General features: G+C 45.2%; 5 protein-coding genes across 7 annotated transcripts in view; 3 read left to right on the top strand and 2 right to left on the bottom strand.

Annotated features, from left to right (window-relative positions):
• Positions 1–2,655: 2,655 nt before the first annotated feature.
• Positions 2,656–6,134, bottom strand: nol7 (nucleolar protein 7). Its single transcript, XM_046408002.1, has 8 exons — positions 5,884–6,134; positions 5,426–5,486; positions 4,733–4,788; positions 4,619–4,644; positions 4,423–4,504; positions 4,209–4,330; positions 3,518–3,595; positions 2,656–3,100 (listed from the first exon to the last, which is right to left on the bottom strand). Exons 1-8 carry the CDS (start codon positions 6,066–6,068, stop codon positions 3,030–3,032), a joined length of 681 nt encoding a protein of 226 aa, XP_046263958.1. The 5' UTR covers positions 6,069–6,134; the 3' UTR covers positions 2,656–3,029.
• A 477-nt stretch (positions 6,135–6,611) lies between these two features.
• Positions 6,612–9,944, top strand: epdr1 (ependymin related 1). Its single transcript, XM_046408003.1, has 3 exons — positions 6,612–6,939; positions 8,185–8,393; positions 8,794–9,944. The coding sequence occupies exons 1-3, from the start codon at positions 6,704–6,706 to the stop codon at positions 8,985–8,987; spliced, it is 639 nt and encodes a 212-aa protein (XP_046263959.1). The 5' UTR covers positions 6,612–6,703; the 3' UTR covers positions 8,988–9,944.
• Positions 9,945–10,236: 292 nt separating this feature from the next.
• LOC124069143 (tripartite motif-containing protein 16-like) lies at positions 10,237–12,929 on the top strand. The gene has a single exon (XM_046407973.1). The coding sequence runs from the start codon at positions 10,370–10,372 to the stop codon at positions 12,113–12,115; it is 1,746 nt and encodes a 581-aa protein (XP_046263929.1). The 5' UTR covers positions 10,237–10,369; the 3' UTR covers positions 12,116–12,929.
• Positions 12,930–14,389: 1,460 nt separating this feature from the next.
• stard3nl (STARD3 N-terminal like) lies at positions 14,390–22,620 on the top strand. Of its 2 annotated transcripts, XM_046408000.1 has the most exons (9): positions 14,390–14,547; positions 16,446–16,801; positions 19,029–19,106; positions 19,302–19,379; positions 20,452–20,505; positions 20,633–20,750; positions 21,304–21,402; positions 21,780–21,847; positions 21,940–22,620. In XM_046408000.1, the coding sequence occupies exons 2-8, from the start codon at positions 16,601–16,603 to the stop codon at positions 21,842–21,844; spliced, it is 693 nt and encodes a 230-aa protein (XP_046263956.1). In that variant the 5' UTR covers positions 14,390–14,547; positions 16,446–16,600; the 3' UTR covers positions 21,845–21,847; positions 21,940–22,620. The 2 variants fall into 2 exon arrangements, with proteins under 2 accessions (XP_046263956.1, XP_046263957.1); XM_046408001.1 differs by lacking the exon at positions 19,029–19,106.
• Positions 22,224–24,461, bottom strand: part of slco5a1a (solute carrier organic anion transporter family member 5A1a) — a 23,424-nt gene continuing 21,186 nt past the window's right edge. For both annotated transcript variants that reach the window (XM_046407948.1, XM_046407949.1), the window contains one exon: positions 22,224–24,419. The gene's annotated coding sequence lies outside the window, so the exon portion shown is untranslated. The remainder of the gene's footprint in view (positions 24,420–24,461) is intronic.

Below are 24,461 nucleotides of genomic sequence, written 5' to 3'. Positions count from 1 at the left end.
CCCTCAGCTGCACAGCAGGTTTGATGCAAACACTGTTGATCTTTATTTTCATATTAATGTCTATGCTAATCCTTAACCCACAAAGAACTCAGGAGCCAAACTGTCCCTTTGTTCCTCCTCCTCCCCGGTTTAGAGTAGGAGGGTCCAGCCGAGCAGCTGAGCGACCCCGGGCCTCGATTACAGCTGGATTCGCTTGCTTTTTTGTTTGTGTTTAAGCAGAACGGCGACGGGCTTTTCAGACTTGAACTCGCACCAGAAAAACAAGCAACAGTAAAACTGGGCTGCTACAAATTCAGGCTCTAAATCAGCTCAAAGTTAAACTGAAATTTAATTTTTCAGTACTGACACTGCAGCTGTTTTTCCATTATTTTATTTTTTGGACGCGTGGAAACGACCTCAAAGCTACAAGCCTCTGAGTGGGCGTTTCCCATCTTTTGACTGAAACCTGAGAGCCAGCGTTGCTACTGACTGAAGAAAATCGTAACCCTTCAGGGTTCAAGACTCTAAACATCGATTCAACATTGGGGAAGGACCGTTGTGCTGCTTCCCGCCAAAACCTTTCGGTGCTCGGTGTTCATCCTGCGAAGGAGGGCGTCTTGCTAGCTTTAGCTGTTTCTGCTTCGTGGTTCCCGGAGTGGCAAAGCTAAAATGCTGTCAAGATGCACAGCAAGCAAGCCTAGCAGTGTTTGCTGAATGTGCTGTCAGACTTTTCTTAGAAAACGTGTGTAAATAGAGCTGTATTACAATCAGTCAGTCCGTTTTTATACCAACTTCCTGCGGTGCACAGTACATGCGGTCTGTCTGAAATCTGCCGCACAACTTCAAGTATTTCCAACATACTTGAAGCAAATTTCAGACTGACGAAAGGAGGTGATTCGTGAACACGTCCCCAGCTGAGATCTGCGTCGCTCCCTCATGCCATTCTGCTGTCCCGGTAAATTTTGTAAAGCTGCTGTCGGAAGAGCATTCAGGTGTGAAAAGCCCTCACGTTGTTCCGTCTACCCATCAGCCCCCAGAGACGAGGTTCGTCGAACGTCTCCTCCTCTGGCCTCACGTGTTCCGTTAGCTCTCAAGGCGTTGGCGGGGAAAATAGCACCGTAGTAAAAGAACATCCAGTATTGTCAACTGCACTGTGGCGACCACATTTTCAAAACTAAGAACCAAATACTTTAGGAAGAGGACATCGCAGCTGTGTGTGAAGCCTCCGTTTGCATCCACCCCCCCTCTGAGGTTCTCCCAGGGGTCCGGAGCGGACTTCTCACGGTGGAACCGAGCTATTTGTCCCTTGGTTAGTTTCCGTTTTTCTTTTGGTTTTCTTTTGGTTTTTTTTTTTGGATCGCAAAGCAGTCACAGCATCGTTTTTAGAAAACTTCTTAGACAAAGTGTCTGTTGTCTCTTTCTGAGTAAGGTCTGAAACCTATGCATGCCATAGTAAAGTGGTGGTAAGATCAAGTTAGATGTCTCTTATTTTATTCTTTTTGTTTCTCCTTCTTTTAGCCAGTTCACGGTGTACAAGGAAGATGTCAACCAGTAAGTTGTCCACTGCTGACTGTGTGTCCATTTGGAGAAAAAAAAGTGCAATTTGTGTGAGGGTGAAAAGATTTATATTAAAAATGACAAATGATGATGGCACTTTGTCTGGATGCTGCCTGCCGCCCAGAGCTGAAGTCTGTTTCCAAACGCTGCTGAGTTCAGTTTAATCCTGAATGATGAGAATCCTGGTAACTGTTTGTATTTCAATCTGAAAACAGCTTCATACACTATATAGACAAAAGTATTGGGCCAGCTGCCCATCACACCAACAGGGACTTTAATGACGTCTCATTGTAAACACACAGACAGCTTTGCAGCTCTAACAGCTTCCACTCTTCTGTGAAGGCTTTCCACAACATGTTGGAGTGTTTCTGTGGGAATTTGTGCCCATTCATGCAGTAGAGCATTTGTGAGGTCACACACTGATGTTGGACCAAAAGGCCTGGCTCACAGTCTCAAAGTTGGAAGCATAGCATTGTCCAAAATGTCTTGGTATGCTGAAGCATTAAGATTTCCCTTCACCGGAAGTCAGGGGCCGAGCCCAAACCCTGAGGAACAGCCCCATGAATAGGAGTGTCTGGATACTTTTGTCTATATCGTGTTTTAAAGATGCTTCAATATGTTCTTCCCTTTAGTGTACACATTCAGTGAAAACTAACTGGACTGTTGTAGCACACCGAGTCCTCAACTACAGCTGATTGTTAAGGTGTGTGTAGGCAGTCATAATGCATTATAATCAGCCTCTAGTTTATAACCAGGCAAGAGCCTCCATAAGACACCTGAATTTGTAATTCATTACAAGTCACATCTGTAATGTTTTATGACTGCTGATGTTGTGCATCAGAAGGCACTGTGTTCACGAGAGCAGTCATAAAGCTTTACAAAGCATAATACACATTAACTGCACCATAGTAACCAACTGTTTTACTGACTCAGTAATAAGCTAATGTAATCTTGATTGACAAACTTAAAAGCTCAAGTTACTTTCGATGATTTTCTTTCCTGCTGAGGGGTCAGTCGATGGGAAATCTGACAGTTCTGATAGTTCAAAAAACAATCTCACTTAAAGGACGTCCATGTAGAAGCTGTGCACCTGAAGCAGTGAGAGCGTGGACAGTCGCATGTGGTACAAAGTAAGCATTTATTAACACAGTCATGTTACAGACGACCGAGCAGAACGTCAGATTCTTACAGATAAAAATCCAGAAGAACCGCGTTGTCAGTTCTGCTCCTTAAACGTTTTCGCAGCGTGAATGAAAGGAACCCAAAAGTGTTCCGGTTCAGGTTCTGAGAGATACGAGAAGTCTGCTGCACCCGCACATCGTCCTCAGATACGTTTAGATCATTTGCTTGGATCCTGGCGATGAACCGGATTCCAGCTGCTGATGCATCCACATTAAGTCAATACAATTTGTTCTCCGAACTCGGAGTCAACGAGCCTCAGCGGCTGGTGTTCAAGTCAGGGTGCAGAAGGAGTCTGCGCTGCCAGGGTTTCTTCAGGAGGGAACCTGCTGCTTGTGGACCCACCTCTTCTTCAGCTTCTCCGCTTTGGCTTTTTCCTTACAGGCTGGAGGGCGAGACACAAGAGACAAGTCAACATTTAAGGTAAGAATCATGTCATGGACGATTATTTTCAAGATAAAATGTCAAAACTGTGAAACACTTCTTTTAAATGCAAAGAGACGTCTTAAAATTGCTTCCAGAATCAACTGGTGATGTATGTAAAGATGGCCGATGAGTCTCCACTTCCTCCCACTGCACATCAGCGAAGTCAAAATAAAAGTGGTGCCATCGTGTTACGATTACATCATAAGGAGCACCAGGAGGCGGAGCCTGGTTTATGAGCTGTGCTGCAGCCAGCAACCAGAGGGCCGTCCAGATGTTTCAACACTCGTCTGCTCGGCCAGTGCCGCACCTGGACACACTTCATCTGTTGTATGCATCATCAACGTTGAAAAATCCTTTTTAATTGTATTGAACGTACCCCAGTCTTTCTTGACAAACTGCACTGCGGCACTTTTATTTCTCCCCTTCTTGTTCTGGAGGGAGAGCAGCTCGTTACCTGAAGGCAGGAGGAAATGAAGTGTTAACACCTTCAGCTGAAAGCCGCGAGTGTTGCCGTCGTCTCCGCGGCAGGCGTCCTGGGAGGACGGACGCCTCAGCGGGACGAGACGGGACGTCGCTGTAGCAAAGCTCAAATTGAGACAGATCATCGTCTTTACAGACTACTGCCACAGAGTGTAGCTTGCTTTTTACATATTTGTGATGTCTATAACTTCACTCTCCAAAAATCACATGAAATGACAAAATCAAACACTTTGACTTCCTGTCTCTGCTCCAAAGCCACTGGCTCAGACCAAAGAAATGAGGCTCAGTCATCTCCTCAAACAGCTGCTCACTGTAGCTTTTACTCAAACAACCAAGAGGAAATCGTGTGTTTGCTGGGGACGATTTTCAGCGGAGCATTAATTCACATTTGGCGCTCTAGAGAGCCCCGAGATGGTGTTGACTGCGATATCATACGAGGGCCTTACTGGTTCCAGCAGTAACGTCTGAGCTACAGCAGCACTTGGCGCTGCTGCTCTGAAGTGTTTTTAGCAGCAGCTGTGAGCCATCAAACTGGTGAACCAAACAGCCCGGACAGCCTCGCTGCACTGCGATTGGCTCCTTCTTACTTGTGGTCCTGCAGCTTCCTGGTCCGTACAGTCTGGACTGGACGAACTCCTCGGCCGCCTGCTGCTGGAAGGACGTCGGCCCTCGCTCCGTCACCGTGGTCACCGTGTAGTTTCTCTGTAGACTGACGGACAGGAACAAGTCCTTTAATGTCATTTGATTTAGGGATTAATGGTTAATATTGGAACAATCCTGGAAATGTTGATTTTTACATACTTCCGAGTGTGTGCCAGTTTCCCTCTCCTCTTCCTCTTCCTGCTCTCCTCCTCTCCCTCCTCCTCCTCCTCCTCCTCACCCGCTGGGTGACGACAGTTTGGGAGAAGTTATTCTGCTGTGCTGTGTCAACAACTCTGGACGAGATCGTCAGTTAAATGTTTAAAATCTGACAAAAAAAGGTGGGAAGTCCCTTTACCTTCATCCTCGGACTGTTTCTGCTTCCTGGGAAACAAAGCAGAGCGACGTGGTCACTAAGCAGAGACGGCAGCAGAACACGTATGACCTGAAAGGGTCAGACCAGGAAACTTACTTTGAAGGAGCCGAGTCGATTTCCTCCAACACGTCAGCTGACAGGAGTTTCCTTTTCTGTGGTGAACGGCAGAATGAACGAATTGATTAAATAAGTGATAAATGAACCTTTTAACCCCGTGAATGGAGCCTTTAAGTTCACACACACACGCAGAAAGTCAAACTTCCCTCCCTGAGAGGAAGTAAACAAACCGACCAGCAACACTCGTGTTAGTTTTCCTGAACACACTGAATCATTCTGTTCCCAATAGTAATTTTAGAGGCTTTTAAAAATAATAACCAGAAGAAAGTTGAAAACAGTTAAATAATTTGAGCGTCTGTGCAGTCTTGTTTATTCATCATCTCCTTGGAAACGTCCATAAAGTCTGTTTACTTTTCCGATAACTACGTCACTGAACAACTCAGAAATGTTCAGACATTTACGTTTGTGGTGGTTTGTGTGTGTGCAGACCAAAGATTTCGCTGACTTCGGTGTTAAACCAGTTTAATAATTTAATACGTCCACATGGGGGGGCGGAACTATTTTACACGCAGTGGAGTTCAGGACAGTTTGTTCAGGCGCACTTCCTGCTTTGCCTTTAATAACGTCAAGCTCATTCTGATGATTTCGATTTTTTCTGAATGTTATATTTTAGAAAACAGAATGATATTTACCCATATACTTATATACAGTTTGAACACAACACACACCGACCTTCTGTTCCTGGAATAACTCCAGTCTCTTCCTCCTCTTCTCCTTCAGCAGCTCCTTCTCCCTGCAAACACCGACATGTGTCGTTGGCTTCAGTGAGAACACAAATGAAACACCAAATGTTCATTAAACGGCTGTAAGGCTGTTTTCATGTTAAAACTGTGGCAGCACGCAGCGCAACTGTCTCAAAAACCGTCCCACCAAACTCCAGCTGATCAGCGGTCAAACACGGAGTGTCTCGATCACACGCGAACATACACGCCTCAGATTTTTACACGACATCCTTTCTCAATCACTGGTGAATGGACAAGCCGAAGTTAAGAAAAGTGCACCCAAAGAAGCCACAATACGTGAACACTTTGAGAAAAATAACCCCTTTATAGTGCCCGTTACTACTCCGAGATGTGCTTTATTTTGAATGGAGTTTGGCTGAGGAAGACCGGAGCCCAGCAGTTAGCTACCTCCTGGCTGTGTCCAGCGCCTGCTTCAGGCTCCGCAAAGCCTGAGCCTTCGAGTCTTCAAAGGTCACCTCTTCCGGCGCCTCGTCGTCACTGGACGAAAGCATTGAGCCGAAACTTTCCGTTTCTTTATCAAAATCCTTTGTCTTTGAGGTCGAGGTTGTTTTCCCACGTTGCTTCTTCGCCATGTTGGCTGGTAAAGAGGCGTCATCTTGCCGCGCCACGTCGTGACGTCAGAAGAATGCGACTGATGGGAGGGTGGGGCTGCGGATATAACGTGCATGTATACAATAATACATGTAATGTATTACCTGACAACGAGCCAAATCATCCAGAATTTTACTCTGAATTTTAGGAATCAACATAAAAAATTAAGACGAAAACTAAATAGAAATATGAAGGATCTTGCGAAACAGAAACACATTTATAAACGTTATAATATGATATTTCTATTGCCTGTGGTGGAATCCAACACATTTACTTGATGCAATTACTTACATTTGTATACAAAACAGTTAAATGAAAATAGTGGTAGCCCCCTATATTAATAACCCGATAATTATATCCCAGAAGAATAAATAAGAATAAACCTAGCAAATCTTCCTATTTTCTATGTATGTATTTACGTGTACTGTGTTTTGAGTATTTATGTTTTCCATAAAACATACTTATTTAATATGATGGGTTTTAGCTTTAAAAACTTCACACATACACTTATTTTGAAAACCCAAACCGGAAAGCCCGCTGGTCAGCAGCAGGTGCAGTCCGCTCTCCATAATAATAACGGCAACATCAGCTAACGGGACTCCGCTTTTCACAAACGATGCGCCGCCTGTTGTTCGCGTTCCTGGCCGCTGCCGGAGCGTCTGTCCTCGGCCTCCGCGGGCCGGGCGGCTCCCGGGCGGCCGGGCCTTGCCTCGCCCCGCTGCAGTGGGAGGGCCGGTGGGTGGTGTACGACCACAGCACCGGGAGGAACAGCCGGGCCGCCGTCTCCTACGACGGCCTGAACCAGAGGATCCGAGTCCTGCAGCAGAACAAGAAACACACCCCGTGTCAGAGGTAAGATCCGTCTGAGAAATGTACCAACATGCGTAGCATAAAAAATAAATGAATAACAACAATAATAATGACAGGACTGCAGACTTTCTGATGAAGCACATCTTATAGAGTTATTAAGGGCCTTATCAGTGCTGATAATTGGTTTGTTAAAGCCGTAGATCAGTGAGAAGCCATTAAGAAGAACTAACTTGGGTTGCCAGGTTGTGAAACATCACCTGAGCTGGCGTTGCTTTTTGTTGGTCTGTCTGCTGTTTTAAACATTAAACGAATCCCCTGCAGTCCTGTTCCACCAAGTGAGAAGTCAAAGATGTTTTTTTAAGAACCTGGCAACCCAAACCTTGTTTGTATTAATTACTGCATTAATAGCTTATCTTACTTAACAATAAAAATAATTGCATTAATGATAAAATCACAAAAATACATTTTAAAAATATATTTAGACATTTAACACAAAATTAGTCCAAAATGTTTTCTTAACCTGGCAACCCAACAGTTGTTCTTAATAATGTTCTGTAATGAGCTACAGAACATTAGCAAGCAGTTACTCACAAGTTATAAGCTGTTTTAACACCTGTATAAAGAATATTTACGTTTCCAGTGCATGTCTTTCATTTACAGTAAGAGTCTATGAACAATAGTTTGTTGCATTTTCGCCCTTCTGGACTCTCTGAATCGACTCCACGTGACTGTCCTGTAACGGCCCTGCAGTGCAGCCCTGTTAGCTGCCGTATGAAAGTGTGTGTTATTGACTGCAGCAGTGGTGAAGCACTAAACCAACACCGACTCTGCCAGGACCGAAGTCTGCAGTTGAGAAATATTATCTGGTCGGTAAACAAGAGCAAAGCCTGTTAATCCACTCTGCTCTGTTTAGTTAGCAGTGTGGCTTTAGCTTTGGCACATTTTACAGAAATTAAAATATACAACAGTAGCTGTTTTCAGTATACAAGCTCTCATCAGATGTACAGATCGACTGATGTGGGCCGACACTGATCTTTATCTGTCCAGCAGACATAAACAGAAACCAGCAGGTGAAGAAAGTGGAACATTTAGCAGATATTTTTCTCAGAAGTCGGTGGAGACCAAAAGAGAGCTAAAAGCGAGTGAATATTCGATGAATGTTTGTCAGATGCTAACATATTCACCAAAACAGCTTTATACAGTACTAATATCTCAGATGTTCATCCCGTTTTGCTGCCTCTGAGGGGCCAAAGTGTCAATGACTGTTTTTCTCTCCGTCCGCTCCAGGTTTTTTGAGTACATTTATTTGTACCAGAACACGGTGATGTTCCAGATTGATCAGAAGACCAAGGACTGCTCAAAGATTGCCCTGACGGAGGCCTGGGATCCCTTCGACATCCCAGACAACTCCACCTTCGAGGACCAGTACTTCATCGGAGGCCCTGGGGACAACGTGGAGGTTCAGGAGTGGTCAGACAGGAAGCCGGCACGCAAACGTAAGTTTGGTTTTTAACACCACGGTGCATTTGTTTGAATCATGCAGGTTCAAAAAGCTATGAACACCACTGGAAAGCAAATGAAGTCTCTTAAATTTATATAAATCAAGGGGTGCTACTAGAAGATTTTCTAATTTGATAAAGAGATTTTTACACCACCGACCTTTAAAAAATCATACATGAATCAGAGTCCATGTTCTGCTGAATCCTGCTGAGAAGACGTGCGGTTCTTCAGCTGCGAGCTGAAGAGTTTGGTCTTAATGCTGTGAGCGATCCTCTTCTCATTACACAGAGTAATCTGATCCACTGATGATATAAATGACATTTCAGAGCATCTTTGACTCAGTGTTTTTCTTCATCCAGCACTTTGTTCCTTAATGTCTGCTCGTGTCCCCACCAGACGAGACCTGGGTGGGTGTTTACACCCTGAAGGACTGCTACCCGGTGCAGGAGACCTACACCAGGAACAACAGCGTCACCACCTCCACCCGCTTCTTCAACCTCCAGCTGGGCATCAGCGACCCTGACGTGTTCACCCCGCCCAGCACCTGCCAATCGGCTCGGCCCCAGAGGATGGCCGAGTTGGACTGCTGAAGCCTCACCTTTGACCTTAGATACTCAACAGCATTCTGAGTCTGAAATCACTTCCTGCTTCACTTTCTCACATGATTGATTGATGATGATTCAGTTCAATTTCAATTCAGTTTATTAGGGTTAACCCTAACCCTAATCCAATTCACAACAAAAGTTATCTCATATGAGACTTTCCAGTTAGAGCAGGTCGAGACCAAACTCTCTAATTAAACTGTAGTATAGAGAACCCGAGGAAAAACTGGCTTTAAGAAGGCAGAAACCTCGGGGCAGACCCCAGATCAAGATGGGCTATGTTAGCAATAAAGCAATTCACAAAAACTAGCTGTGCTCACATGTCCACACACGACTGATTTACCTGCGCTGGCTAACCAGAGACCTGAGTTACAGGGAGAAACAGCAGTGAAAATGCTAGCTAAACAGAAAGCAGCAGGTGAAAAGCTCTGAAGGCCCGCCCCCCTGAGCAAGCACACCTGTTTCTGTTTCTCGGAAAAGGCGTGGCTTAGCTCGAAAGTGGGTGTGGCCAACCGGAAGTTGTTAATTTAAGACTGAAATTGATATAGATTGATCAGAAGTTGCTATATTTATCATTTGTTAGAAAATTCTGTTTTACAGAACAGCCTCACAATTGAGTAAGAGAGCTGTTTATATTTACTCAAACCTACGCCTTACGTCAGCGCGTCAGAAACATTAGCATGACAAAACTCAATAGTTCTCCACTCTAACACATTTGAAACACTGAAATCAATGAAATATAGTGAGTAACACTGATTATACCTGCCCAGGTGTGTCTGGATAACGGCCTATACAGCTGTACAAACCACATGCAGAACTGCATAATAATAAAAAGCAATATGTTAAATTTATCTCTGATTTCAGTTTAATAATTTTTTGGATGGTAACCTGTCATAGCATAGGAGGTTCTTTAAATTTGTGGTATTAAATGTGAAACATCTAAAACAGTTTCATCATATTTTATTACATTGTTGGCGTTTCAGTATCTTTACAGCAGAGACTGACTGTCATGTACTCTATTTGACTGACTGTAATCAATGAAAAGTTTGATTAATCTGAATTAGCGGACCAATCAGCTGCTGTTGAAAACTGTGGAGCCATCTCCAAACCTCCTGATTATGAAAAGAGTTTACCTCCTCTGAGCTGAAGTGAACAGTGTTTTAAGGTGATAAATGAGCTCCATTGTAAACACGTGTTAAACACACAGGATCTCTAAGCCTCCTCCTTCTTACTGCTCTCAAACACAGTCAGCTCCTCTCTGTCCACATGTTTCCTGTTCCCTCCCCTTCAGATCTACAGTTTGAAGATGGGTGGAACCAACATGGTGGTGAAGTGCAGGAGCTGACAGGCCTCATTCACTGCAGAGACACATGTTGTTTAGATCAGAGCTCAGACTGGTTTCACTTTTGATGAAAGTGAAAGCCAAACAGTCGTTGTTGCTGAGAGGTGAAATGGCGCAGAAAGGAGTTCAGGTGGAAACAATTTCTTGTTCGATCTGTCTGGATCTACTGAAGGATCCGGTGACGATTCCCTGTGGACACAACTACTGCATGGACTGTATTAAAACCCACTGGGATGAAGAGGATGAGAGGAGAATCCACAGCTGCCCTGAGTGTAGGCAGACCTTCACACCGAGGCCTGTCCTGATGAAAAACACCATGTTAGCAGTTTTAGTGGAGCAGCTGAAGAAGACTGGACTCCAAGATGCTCCTGCTGATTCCTGCTATGCTGGACCTGAAGATGTGGTCTGTGATGTCTGCACTGGGAGAAAACTGAAAGCCCTCAAGTCCTGTCTGGTCTGCCTGGTCTCTTACTGTGAGAAACACCTCCAGTCTCACTATGATGTGGCTCAGTTTAAGAAACACAAGCTGGTGGAGCCCACTGAGAAGCTCCAGGAGAACATGTGCTCTCGTCATAATGAGGTGATGAAGATGTTCTGCCGTACTGATCAGCAGTGTATCTGTTATCTCTGCGCTGTGGATGAACATAAAGGCCACGACACAGTGTCAGCTGCAGCAGAAAGGACTGAGAGGCAGAGAGAAGTCGAGGTGAGTCTACAAAACATCCAGCAGAGAATCCAGGACAGACAGAAAGACCTGAAGGTGCTTCAACAGGAGGTGGAGGCCATCAGTCGCTCTGCTGATAAAGCAGTGGAGGACAGTGAGAAGATCTTCACTCAGCTGATCCGTCTCATGGAGAAAAGAAGCTCTGATGTGAAGCAGCAGCTCAGATCCCAGCAGCAAACTGAAGTGAGTCGAGTCTTGGAGCTTCAGGAGAAGCTGGAGCAGGAGATCACTGAGCTGAAGAGGAAAGACGCTGAGCTGAAGAAGCTCTCACACACAGAGGATCACACCCAGTTTCTACACAACTACCCCTCACTGTCAGCACTCAGTGAGTCCACACACTCATCCAGCATCAACATCCGTCCTCTGAGATACTTTGAGGATGTGACGGCTGCTGTGTCAGAGCTCAGAGACAAACTACAGGACGTCCTGAGGGACACATGGACAAACGTCTCAGAGGCTGAAGTGGATGTTTTACTGCCACAACCAGAGCCCAAGACCAGAGCTGCCTTCTTAAAATATTCATGTGAAATCACACTGGATCCAAACACAGCAAACACACAGCTGTTATTATCTGAGGGGAACAGAAAGGTGACAAGAATGAATCAACTTCAGTCTTATCCTTATCACCCAGACAGATTCACTAATTGGCCTCAGGTCCTGAGCAGAGAGAGTCTGACTGGACGTTGTTACTGGGAGGTGGAGTGGAGAGGAGATGGAGTTCGTGTAGCAGTCGCATACAAGAATATCAGCAGATCAGGGAGCGGACATGAATGTGGATTTGGGTCAAACAACAAATCTTGGTCATTATATTGTGACAAAAACAGTTATAATTTTTGGTACAACAATGTCCAAACTGCTGTCTCAGGTCCTCCGTCCTCCAGAGTAGGAGTGTACCTGGATCACAGTGCAGGTATTCTGTCCTTCTACAGCATCTCTGAAACCATGACTCTCCTCCACAGAGTCCAGACCACATTCACTCAGCCTCTCTATGCTGGACTTAGACTTTATTATGATTGTGGAGACACTGCTGAGTTCTGTAAACTGAAATAGACAGAAGTCCTTTAATGGGCTGTGGGTTCAATTCTGTTTTAATTCTTCAACTCATTTTGTCTTCATGTTTGTTGCTGAGAGCTGATTGTTGTGGCGTCTCTTCACTGCACTGAGATCAGCTGTCAGTCAAACATTGTTGTCAATATTTTGTTCTCACCACTTTGTACTTTTGTAAGGAAATTTATAATTACATTTACATTTATTGCTTTGCCAGAGGAAGTCAGGAGGCTAACAGCCTCATGTGAGTTATGTGTAAAATGTTATTTCTAACTTTCTAACTGTGTCATACATGGCGGTCTGTGGTGTCAACCTTCTGTCAGTCAGAAGATCCTGTTAAGTTTGATAAGTTATTGATTTTGCTGGTGGTATTTTGGCTCTTGACTCGTACTAATCTGAACGTTCACTGTGTGTCCTCATCCATCTTAACAGAAGAAAGTAACTCGTGTTTGAAATGTTTGAACATGATTCTCCATCAGCCGTGTTTGATAGCCTGGAATGAAGACGAGAAGAAAATTCTTTGTTCCTTCTTAGAGAAAACAGTGAATCTCCTTATTGATTGTGGTCATGATGATTACAGCTTTAGAGAACCTCGTTTGTGCATCATTTGTTCTGCCAGCAGGTTGAAATCAAAGCCCCAAAGTAAAGTGGATCTGAATGACTGGAGGAGGACCTGTGGAGACGCTCACAGCTTGTCGACAAATTATTATTTCTGCCAAGGAAGCAAAACGCAAACTTTTCTTTTCTGAGTTGTTTCCCGACATTGAATGCTTATGCAAGACACGACTGTGTGACATTAATAAACTCTGTAAATGCAGACGAGTCGTATATGAAGGCGAAAAGTAAAACATTACGTGCAAATCAACACATCCTTTTCACAATTCAGTTATATTTACTACACATATTTCTTATTGGTGCATACATTTCCATCCATCCATCCATTTTCTATACCGCTTATCCGTCAGGGTCGCGGGGGAGCTGGAGCCTATCCCAGCTGACTACGGCGAGAGGCGGGGTTCACCCTGGACTGGTCGCCAGTCAATCGCAGGGCCAACACACAAAGACAAACAACCTCACACTCTCACACTCACACCTAGGGGGCAATGTAGAGCAGCCAATTAACCTAATGTGCATGTTTTTGGTATTGTGGGAGGAAGCCGGAGAACCCAGGGAAAACCCACGCAGGCACAGGGAGAACATGCAAACTTCACACAGAAGGGCCCAGACCGGGATTCGAACCTGGAACCCTCTGGCTATGAGGCGACAGTGCTAACCACCGTGCCGCCCGCATACATTTCCATAAACATTATATTCCTGTCTCTTTGTGGAAGAACCACCGACGCGTCTGTCTCTCCTCTGGGAAACATCACGGCTGTAATCTTTTCCTGGGCTGTTGAAGCAGCTGCTGTGAGTCCTTTCCGGTCTCGACCAGCAGACTGCGGTGTCTCTCTGTCGGTCCCTGAGACAGAGACATGCAGGGAGACAGATGAGGAAGCGCACAGACAGGTGCCATCCTGCTCTCGATCCTTTGGTTTCTGAGGTTCACCACTTAGACAGTTCAGGCCGGTGAAGTTTCTGCTGTTCTGGTTCAGCAGCCTGAGACTACTGAAGCTCCTGACCCCGAAGTCTGCCTGTGCTGCCGGCGGTTCGTGGTGACTCAGTCTGTGAACGTAACCTGGTCAGAGGTAGATTTTCTTCAGTAAACCCCGAGTTTCTGTCTGTCTCCTGGCATTTATAGAGCCGAACCGCTGCTTCATTTCCTCATTCATTCATTCATTCATTCAGTCAGTAAGTCACGCACGTTTTAGCAGAGATCGACCCAGTAACCACCGTTAGAACGGCAGGTTCTTTCACTGAGGAGTCTGCTGATGAGGGGAGTTGCGTTTACGTCCGGAGGGAATTCTGAGGCGCAGACTGGATCGTTAGTCTCCTCCCGTCAAATGTTACTTTGTTCAGCCTCAATTAACTAATGAAACAGGACAGATGAGGACGTTGTGATGAAGCTGCTGCACACTGAAATAACCCCTGAATGGTGTTTACTTTGTTTAACATGTCAGACGTAAGCCTGTCACACTTAAACCTAACCTGATTGAATTATGTTTTAATATTTCATTTTTAGTTTCAATACCTTTTCACCAGTATTGACGTGTGAAATGATTAAGCATCAAGCTTGGACGGACGAAAACTGGGGGCGTTTTTTCTCTCACTGGCCGTTGCCATGGTGAATCGTAGTAAAGGTCAGTCAGACTTCGGACGACTACATGTCCCAGAATCCTTTGCGTCACATTTTCATTCTGTCTTCCCCACCTCCGACCTGTCCGAGAAGACGAGGAGGAAACAGATGACTCGTCTGCCCTGTTGTGGTTGAAACTTGCTAACCGAAACCGGAGAGCTGATTCAGAAAATTTAAATACACCAAGGAGCGAATTTAAAAGGTAAGAACCATGAATGGGACCTTTAAAAACCGGGTTTTAGTACACGTCTTCCGGCTAACTAGCTAGCTAGCTGTCAGGTGAACTGAACGATGCTGGTAAACAGCTCTATGGTGTTAGCGCATCTTCGGACGGCGTCCTAGCTGCGCTGTGAGTGTTTGCCTCGGCTTATTTCATTGTCTTATGTTCATTATCTCATAAATTCACCAGGCTAAGCAGGTGAAATGAGTGCCGGGGAATCTGGTGGTCCTGTTGGCCTCCTTTTCGTGTTTTTGCCGAAGCAGACGGTGTTGGACTTTGCGCTTCCTGCTGCAGTTTGTCATCCGTAGCTTCACTTTGCCAAAGTGGTGCAGGGAAGCATCGTCCAGAGCAGCTTTAATTTGCTGCTAGCTCACCCACTGTGGCTTAGCATCCACGTTCAGCGGTCTCTTACGGCTTCAGGGCTGCTGAGGAGCCTCAGCCAGCGCCCACGAACATTTCCCTCAAGTTTTCAGTGCGGTGTCATCAAGGGTTTGGGCAGTTTGTGGGCCTTGAGACAGTGCGCGTTATCTCAAGTACCAACCATATCCATCACGGCGTCCCAGACCCCACAGTCATGTCTTCAGATCGCTGTTTTTGTCTCACCAACAGTGCACAACCCAAAGATATTTCATTTAGATGTATATATGACACGTCTTCATATTTGAAAAGCTTGAGCCAGCAGGTGTTTGGCGTTTTATTGTGCAATGATTTAAATAATTAATCATCAACAGATGCAGATTAATTTTCTATTTTGTGAATGAAAGCTCTCACCAGTGCAGTACGGTATATGACGTCATTTGGAGCCAGAGTCTGTGCAGTAGCGATTGGGAGGTGAAGCCGCGGAGTTCCCCCCCAAACACCTGTCTGAGCCAATCAGGAGCAGCTAATCTAAACTTGTGATTTTCTGAATAGATTGATCTTTAACATGAAATCCTGAAATTTTGTCATGGAAAATCTTTCCTAAAAAAATGTGTGCTCAGTCAAATCAGTATGCGAAGAGGAAGCTGCAAGCAGTGGAAGGTCTTTGTTTCATTTTCCTATGAAATAAGCTTACTTATAATAACCTGCAGTTCAACAAGAATAACTTTCACCGCTTTGTACCTTTTAAATGACTCGTTCTGAAGTTTTGCAGTTAAATATAGAGTGTATATATATATATATATATATATATATAGTATAAAAATGAAAATCCTGAGATCTATTTTTATACTATATATATATATATAGATATATATATATATATACACTATATTTAACTGCAAAACTTCAGAACGAGTCATTTAAAAGGTACAAAGCGGTGAAAGTTATTTTTTATGGAAAGCTATTCTGAGATCACATGAAACCACACAACTGATTTATAATGAGAGAGAAAATCTGCTTGAATTGTGTGTCTGCTCTCGTTTTGGTTTCCTCCTATCAGATCGACTTACAGTTAGTGCAGAAAAGCAACAAGTTTCACTTCCTCAAACATCATGTTGTGTACATGTGTAAAGTTCAGGTATCTACATACTTTTGGCCATATAGTGTATTGGGAAGCTATACAGTTTAAATAATACCCAAAGAGCATCACTGTGCCAACTAGCAGAGCACACAGTCAGCAACTGCTGCCAGTCAAATGCAAGTGGAAAACATGGAAATGTTTTTCTTATTTCAACATTTTCAACAATTCCACTTAATTCTCTGTCTTAGTTTACTCACTTAGTCGGTATTTTAATCTGCTCAGGGTTGATATCATGAGGTTGATGAGAGTGAACCAGTACAGTAAAGCTACAGGCTGTTCGACCGAACCAGACGACGAGCTAACGGATCAGCTGAGGCTAACTGAACATGATCCTGGATGTCATCATGTTTTCTCACCTTTTGCTTCATCCTCCCTGCAGATGCAGTGATGACGTTTACCTCCGCAGATTGAGTCCACATCCCGTAAACTGGCGTGGTTTCCTGCTCCGATGACCCGCCTCCTCTGACTCTACCCGAGACCACCTTGTGCTGACCGGTGGGCGGGGCTGGCCCTGCTCGGGGGGCGTGGCCGAGGATGGACAGCCGGTGCAGCAGCATCGATTCCCGGCTGACCGGCAGAGGGGTGGGTTCTGCCGGCACCACGCCCACATGTGCGAGGGTGGAGTCGTACGAAGCCGGGGAGAAGAAGTGCATCTCGGACGTGAGGAGGACCTTCTGCCTCTTCGTCACCTTCGACCTCCTGTTCATCACCTTGCTCTGGATCATAGAGCTCAATGTAAGACCTGTCTGTGTTTGTGTGCTACATACTGAACATCAGAACAGAAAACAGAACAGAACAGAACTGGACTCTTACCAAAGGAGGATGGCATGGTGGACTTCAGTGGGTTTGATTTTATTTCACTTGACAACATTCTGACGTTTTACAGACTGCGTGTCAGGTGAAGGAGTCAGCTGACGTCGCTCATTGTGTGTTGCTCTGTGTTATGTGTCACTTTGTGCGAGCATCACTCCTCATGTACCGCACACACAGCGATGGCTTTATGATCAGGTGGTTTGGTTTGAATGGTGTCAAGGCCCAACAGAAACCCAATCAGGTGCTGCTGGAGAATTGAATTGAGGTCATCAAGCTATAAAACTTTGTGCTGTCAATGAGGAAATGGTTTTCTTGTGTACACACACACACACGTTGCTAACGGTAAATCATTCTTGATGCTGAACTCGTGTCTCCGTCACTGTAAACCCGTCGGACCGGAACTCCAATGTGTGTTCAGGGTTTCCTTCCTTTCTGGGAATCCGCCTGTGGAGACTCAGTGTGAGCCGTCTGGTTGTCCCTCAGACCAGAGTCAGGCTGTCAAAGCAGCGCTGGTTAACTTGAATACCATCTTTGCTCCTGAATCAGAGTGTGCAGCAGCTCTCTGAGGCCCTACGGCAGCACGGGGGATCTGGAGGTATCAGGGTTTTTGGCCCCAGCCTGACTGCGTTGATATTGAGTTATGTGCAGGTACAGAGACTGACCTGATGTTTCCATAGGATGTGTAGTGATGATTAGAAATGTGTGTGGCTCATTGAAGCACCAGCTGTAGCCTTTGGTGCACCTTGTTTTTCCCACCTGCTGCTGGATCCAAATGCTGAAGCTCCTGGGTCCAAACTGTGAGCAGGACCAGCTTCACTGGGAGAATGTGGCCTTTGCTCGTTAAAGATCTTTGAGAGAGGACAGACGCTGCATGTTAACCCGACACAAGGTTCAGTGTGGCCCGTTTCCAAATGACTGGAAGCATTCACTTTAACTGTACAAACTCGTGCTGCGCTGCAGGCTGTAGAGAAGGACAGCAGGTGGCAGCACTAAGAGGCCGCGGCCGCCTTTATTTTAGCCAGTAGGAACCTTTAAAATATGTCCCCAAAATCCAAGAAAAATACACATTTTCCTCTTACCTGTGGTGCTGTTCATCTCAATTTAATAGAACTGGATGGGGCTATGCTTTCATTCAAACTCAAGTTGTTGTTAGCAGCTTCACATAAGAACATTTATCTTTTCTGTACATCTGCAGAAGGAAACTTACATCAGTTTGTCTGAACTGCATATTAATTTCAGTTTTATTTATTTATATAGCACCTTATACAGTCAAAATTGTCTCTAGATGCTTCACAGAGACCCAGAGCCTGAACCCCCGAGCAAGCAGACAGTGGCAAGGAAAAACTCCCTTTTAACAGGAAGAAACTCTGAGCAGGACCCGACTCACAAGGGAGAACCATCCTGCTGATAGTCGGCTGGGGGGGGTTTGTTCTATTATCAGAAATAGATATTTGTTAACTTTTAGATGTGATTCTACTTCTGTTTGTCGCTACACCAAAAGCTGTGTGTGTGTGGGGCGAAGAACGATAATTACTCAAACTAAAGGCTTCATAAACACACAGTAAACACGCCGCTGGGCTGGGAAATCCCACAACCAAAAAGTTTAGTCACCACATCAGTCTGAACAACAAGCGGCCCTTCCTGCCAGGCGCTTCATTCCACTCGTACTGACAAAACCACCGCCTGCGTGAACCGCATCCAGCCAGGCGGGGCCGACAGCCAGCAGCCGTCCCCCCTCTGGGTCTCTTGTTGACTTCCTGTAGTGTTTCACAGCTTCCTGATGATGTGAAGACCACCTCCGCTAGATGGTTTCAGTTCAGCCTCGTCACAGTTCGGCGTTCCTGTCATTTCAACAGAGAGCCTCTTCATTCGAGTCCTAAAACGTTGAAGGATTCTCGTGACGCCCGTGGGCCAAAGGCGGCCCTCGAACCAAAATATTCTGCTCCTCTTGACAAAAGTTTAAGTCCACCTGGTAACCTGCAGCACTGCCCGAATGAAGAGATGCAGGCTCTGTAGCTGTTTGTGAGGTCAAAGTGAGGGAGGAGCTGCAGTGTTTCTGTTTCTGGGCCCAGTGTTTACATGTTTTGGTGGTGATTCATGCTCAAAGACTGGAGTGTGTTCACCTGCAGTTTGTGTTCGTGTTTGGCAGGTGAACGGCGGCATTAAGACGCAGCTGGAGAAAGAAGTCCTGCAGTACGACTACCACGCCTCCTTCTTTGACATTTTTGTAAGCCCTCGCAGAAGAAAAACATGTTTATCACACGTGATCAGCTCGTTTTTCTTCCTCTTATCTTTGTTTTTCTCTCCATCCGTCTCTTCCTTCCTGCCTGCGATTCTCCATTTGTGATTGTGTCATCCTGTCGCTGCTCACTTTCTGCTGTGTTTCCTCTTTCTGACTTTCTTCTTTTCCCTCCCTCCTCAGCTCCTGGCTGTTTTCAGGTTCGCCACCCTCATCCTGGCCTACGCCGTCTGTAAGCTTCGCCACTGGTGGGCCATCGCGGTGAGTTTTGATTTGACTGCATGTGTTTGTGTGTGCCAGCAGAGGGCGCTGCTGGGTTAAAAGTTGCATGCTGTGTGTGAAAAAAGATGAAAGAAAGTGACATATTTTGTCATTGGAGGGAACTCACTCCAACGAAATTCGTGCTCTGCATTTAACCCACCCAAGTGACGTGCACACACACACAGCAAACCCGGGGCAGTGGGCGACCGCGTGCAGCGCCCGGGGAGCAGTGGGGGTTAGGTACCTTGCTCAAGGGTACCTCAGCCATGGACACCGGGACGGGGAATCGAACCAGCGATCCACCGGTTACGGGTCCGACACCCTAACCGCTGATCCACGACTGCCCCACGACTGTGTGTTGTTTCCTGCACGTGATTGATTAGGGGGGTCATTTGTTGAATGAAAATAAGACTTTATTGTCACCACAAGGCCTTACAATCATTCCTACATTTAGATATATTTTTTAAAAAAGCCAGTGTCTACACGTTAATTTAACTTTAGTTATATTTCAGTTGTCACACAGAAGTTAGAAATTTCAAAAGCAAAACCAAGAAATACCAAAAAAGTGTGATTACATTACAGGATTAAAATTAATACAGGAACAAATGAGGGTCAAGCATAACTGCTAAAGCACAAAGTGAAAACATAACAAATAAAGGATTATCTTAACATTCTAAAATACACTGCATGGACAAAAGTATCCAGACATCCCTGTCTGTGGGGCCGTTTCTCAGGGTTTGGCCTCGGCCCCTGACTTCCAGTGAAGGGAAATCTTAATGCTTCAGCACACCAAGACATTTTGGACAATGCTATGCTTCCAACTTTGTGGCCTGAAAGCCTTCACAGAAGAGTGGAAGCTGTTAGAGCTGCAAAGCTGTCTGTGTGTTTACAATGAGACGTCATTAAAGTCTCTGTTGGTGTGATGGGCAGCTGGCCCAATACTTTTGTCCATATAGTGTATAACCATGCTAAAACACAAAACAACATTCTGAAATGGTCTAAGATCTGACCGCTTCGAGGTTAATGTGTGCAGCGTGGGCGTCTCTCATCAGCGTTTCCTGTGTTTGCACAGATCACCACGGCGATCAGCTGCGCGTTCCTCATCGTTAAGGTCATCTTATCAAAGGTGAGACTCAACAACGACCGAACTTCATGTGTTTTATTCGCTCTGTCCTCAGATTTGTAGTTTTGTGATTATAGATGTGCTGCAGAAAATGATGATTAGTTCTGCTTGTGTGTGTGTGTGTGTGTAGCTGCTGTCTCAGGGGGCCTTCGGGTACCTGCTGCCCATCATCTCCTTCGTGTTGGCCTGGATTGAAACTTGGCTCCTGGACTTCAAGGTTCTGCCTCAGGAGGCCGAAGATGAAAACAGTGAGTACTGCTGTTAGTACTGCAGTACTGCTGCTGCTCACATTCTCACCACTACTGCAACTACTGCTGAACCTCTGAGTATTTCAGTTCATTACTTACTGGTAATACATTAAAGTAAGTTCTACACTCAAAGTACCACTTTAAGTTATCAAGTGTTCTTTTATTTCATTGAACCTTTGGTCTGAAAAGTCGCTTCAGCTGTCAGATAAGTGCAGTGCAGTAAAAAGTATATACTTTCACTATATACTGTAACTATTGCTGCTGCTAATAGTATGATTACCACTAATACTATTACCAACAGTACCACTGGTATCACTACTACTGCTAACTGTTGTTACTACATATTGATACCTCTTCTACTGCTACTGTAACGCTTACTGCTATGGTTGGTAATAATACTCGCTAGTATTCTGTTTACCCAGTACTGCTACTATTTTTTAATTAACTGATACTGTACTTATACTGCGAATACTACTGGTACGGTTAACGCTGTGCTGCAGGACGTAGCCGTCGCCCTGCTGTCCCTTCACGTGTCCTCCTGCCTGTGTTTCAGGGTTCCTGTCCATCGCGGACGCCGCAGAGCGAGCTCCTCTCATGTGTCCGGGTCCTTTATCTGACGGACAGTTTTACTCTCCGCCGGAGTCTGTGGCAGGTCTGTTGACTGAACACGTGTTGTTTACTTGTCTGTCGCTTCCTGAGTCACTGCCAGTCCGTGTTTTAAAGTTTTATTCACGACTTCCTGGACGCCACAGCGACAGAAAGTGAAACGCACCACCGACTGGAGGAAAATCACACGTTTCTCTGCGTTTGAACACCGTTGAAACATTTGAACTGTTAATCTAAATATGTGACGAAGGTTTGGCCGTTTGTAGACGTTTTAATGCAGAGTCTCTGTATTACGTCTTTAACGATGAGGACAACAACTCCCATGATGCCGCGCTGCTTAATGTCCTCATACTTCAGATGAAAACTGTTGAGAGTCTGTTTCCTAATTGAAGGCTTTCTGCTGTTTCCTCTCACTGTCTCCAGACTCTGACGAGGACCTGGATGACAAACCTGATCCAGAAAAGGGGCTCATTCAGCGGGTGACCTAACAGGTAACAGGATGGAGTAACGTGCGGTTACGGTCCGTATCCTGTCCCCAAATCACCGACCTCCTCTCGTCTGTTGTCGCTTCCTTCCTCCGCAGGTCGTCGGCGTCTGAAGTGGCTCCTGTTTGCTGCCTTCCACGTCCTGCCAGTTTAGTTTTTCCTCGCCTCACTCTGACGTCGGCCTTCTGCGTTCACGCTGGGACTGAAACCTGCTGCCTGAAAACAAACTTCACCACATTTATTGGACTCTGGACTTTTGAAGGGAAATCATCTTAATTGATGGCATTTTTCCAGCTTGATTTCAGTATCAGAATCCACAGCCTTCAGTTTAGACAGAAAAAACAAACTGTTCTTTTATTTCTACTGTCTTTTTTTTTTTATTATTTTAGCTGGTGATTGTACACGTGTTGGGTTTGAGGTCAGTGGGAAAACAAGCTTTCACCACAGACTCTGCATAAAGAACAGAAAGGAGTTTCTTGGCCAGTATTGAGCTTATTTGTAGCAAAGGACAGAAGGAATATTTACAGATTACTGCGGTTCTCATGAATGTTTGACTACTTCCAGGTTTAACAGAACACTGGATCAGTCTGACAGTATGAAGGCTGGAGTGTGACGTGTTGTTTTACTGAAGAAGAATCTGCAGCACGTTAACACGCAGGATCTGTGAGCTGCTGGTGGAAAAACTCGTCCGTGTCTTCACGCGTGTCCTGCAAGCCAAATCGCTTTGTTTTTACCAAAAGCTTCTCTGTAAAATAGCATCATTAAAATGTGAAATCCTGCGCTCTCGTCTTTTGTCAACATTCTCCACAAGTATGGAGGCCCAGAGTGTTCAATATTTACTTACATAATGTAACCAAAACTGCAAAGCAAAATTAAATTCGACTCATGATTGTTAAAGTTTAATTTCCTCCTCCTTCTTTTCACAATAAGAGTCAGTCAGTGTTTTCTTTCACACCACTTTCAGCGTGTTATGGGGCATTCACAGTGCGTTATAATGCATTCATAAGGCTCCGTGACTGCACCCAAACACACGTGATGTCAGCGGTCATAAAAGTCATATAAATTAAAGGTTCTAACGGATGCCGGCCGGTTATAAACTAAGGGTGGACTTCGGGGGTTTTTAGGGCAGTTTTGCATCGTCAGAAGAAGCGACAGAACGCAGACTTCAGCTTCACATTTTTATTGATAGAAGTCAAGTATCCAAGGCATCTGTAAACAGTGTGTCCACAAATCTACATGTTGCCTCTCACCAGTCAAAAACACCGTCCTGCTCAAATAAATACAATACTGATTTTTTAAAAAAGAAGAAGAAAAACCGAATATTCTAAACTACGTCTGCCTGAAGGAGCTCGTCTGGGTTCAGTCTTTGCAGTCCCAGTCTGGAAATGATGCCACATTACTACATGAAACGACGGCACGAAACACGGAGGTAAAACGACTCCTTCGTCCTGAAGAGGAGGAGGTTCAGAGACAATCAAACAGCTGGAGGATGAAACACTGAGGCCACAAGACTGACTGCAAACCACGTCGTCGTTCTTGCCTTCCTTCACTTAAAATGTGCGTCGGGACACTTTGGAAACTGATAAAAACACAAATTGTGCTTATTTTTAGCTAAATTTAAAATCAGTCAAACAGACGGTTTCTGAGACAAAATATGACAAGAAAAATATCACGTGTGCAGCAAAATGAGGGGATTACGGCAGCAGCTAATGAAACAAACAAACTGTTCCTTGAAGTGATGATAAAAAAACGCTGATTACGTGAAATAACAGGAGTTTGTGTTGTTAAAGGAGCAGTTTGGTGTCAATCGATCTCATGTCTCAGTGGCGACTGTGGGGCTGCAGTTAGCATGTGGTTCACCTAGCTTAGCATAAAGCTAGCCTGGCTTAGCATAAAGCTAGCCTAGCCTGGCTTAGCATAAAGCTAGCCTGGCTCTGGCAGCTGACATGTTGCGTTCTGTTTGTTTATCTGTTAACAGTAACGTCCACATTACGTTTGCTGAGTCGAGTCGGGCCGGTCGCCGCCACATTTCCAGCTCTGCAGGACTTCAGAGGTGGATTTGGGCTCAGACTCGGTTGCGGTTTGGCAGGACTCTGGTTGGGTGAAGGACCAGCTGACTTCTCATGATCTGAAAGTGGACTCAGCATTTCATCCTCTCGGCGTGGCTTGTTGGTTTGACCCCAGCTGAACAGGACACAAACAAACTGAAACAGCAGATTAGAAGTGAAATGTCGGCACAGGGGAACAGGAAGTGGGTGGACGCGTGTCTCGGTGCTTCACTAACACGACAGACCCGGAGTTTGTCAGTGACTCGTGTTGTTGCTTTACATGAAAATGGAAGTTGTGTGTTTCTACTCTAGTCTACTGTCTCTACCGTGATGAGTACTGAAACCATGCGCTGAGTTTTCTTCTTCGCTGCTTCCTGGCGGGCGCAGGATGATCACACCACACGGTCATTTACGGGGAAGCAGCTCTCTCGTCTGAGGGACACGAACTGACTGGCAGGATGTGTGGGATCATCGTCCTCCGTCCTATTGGTCCTCCAAACAGTTCATCTCTAATGAGCTCTAATCTACGTCTGCAGAACATTCAACATCGCGCATCAAATTTTTCTCAGAAT

The sequence above is a fragment of the Scatophagus argus genome, chromosome 13 (genome assembly GCF_020382885.2).
Source record: "Scatophagus argus isolate fScaArg1 chromosome 13, fScaArg1.pri, whole genome shotgun sequence".
Taxonomy (NCBI): Eukaryota; Metazoa; Chordata; class Actinopteri; family Scatophagidae; genus Scatophagus; species Scatophagus argus.
Note: the sequence above shows the minus strand (reverse complement) of the source record. Positions and strands in the feature narration are given on the sequence as shown.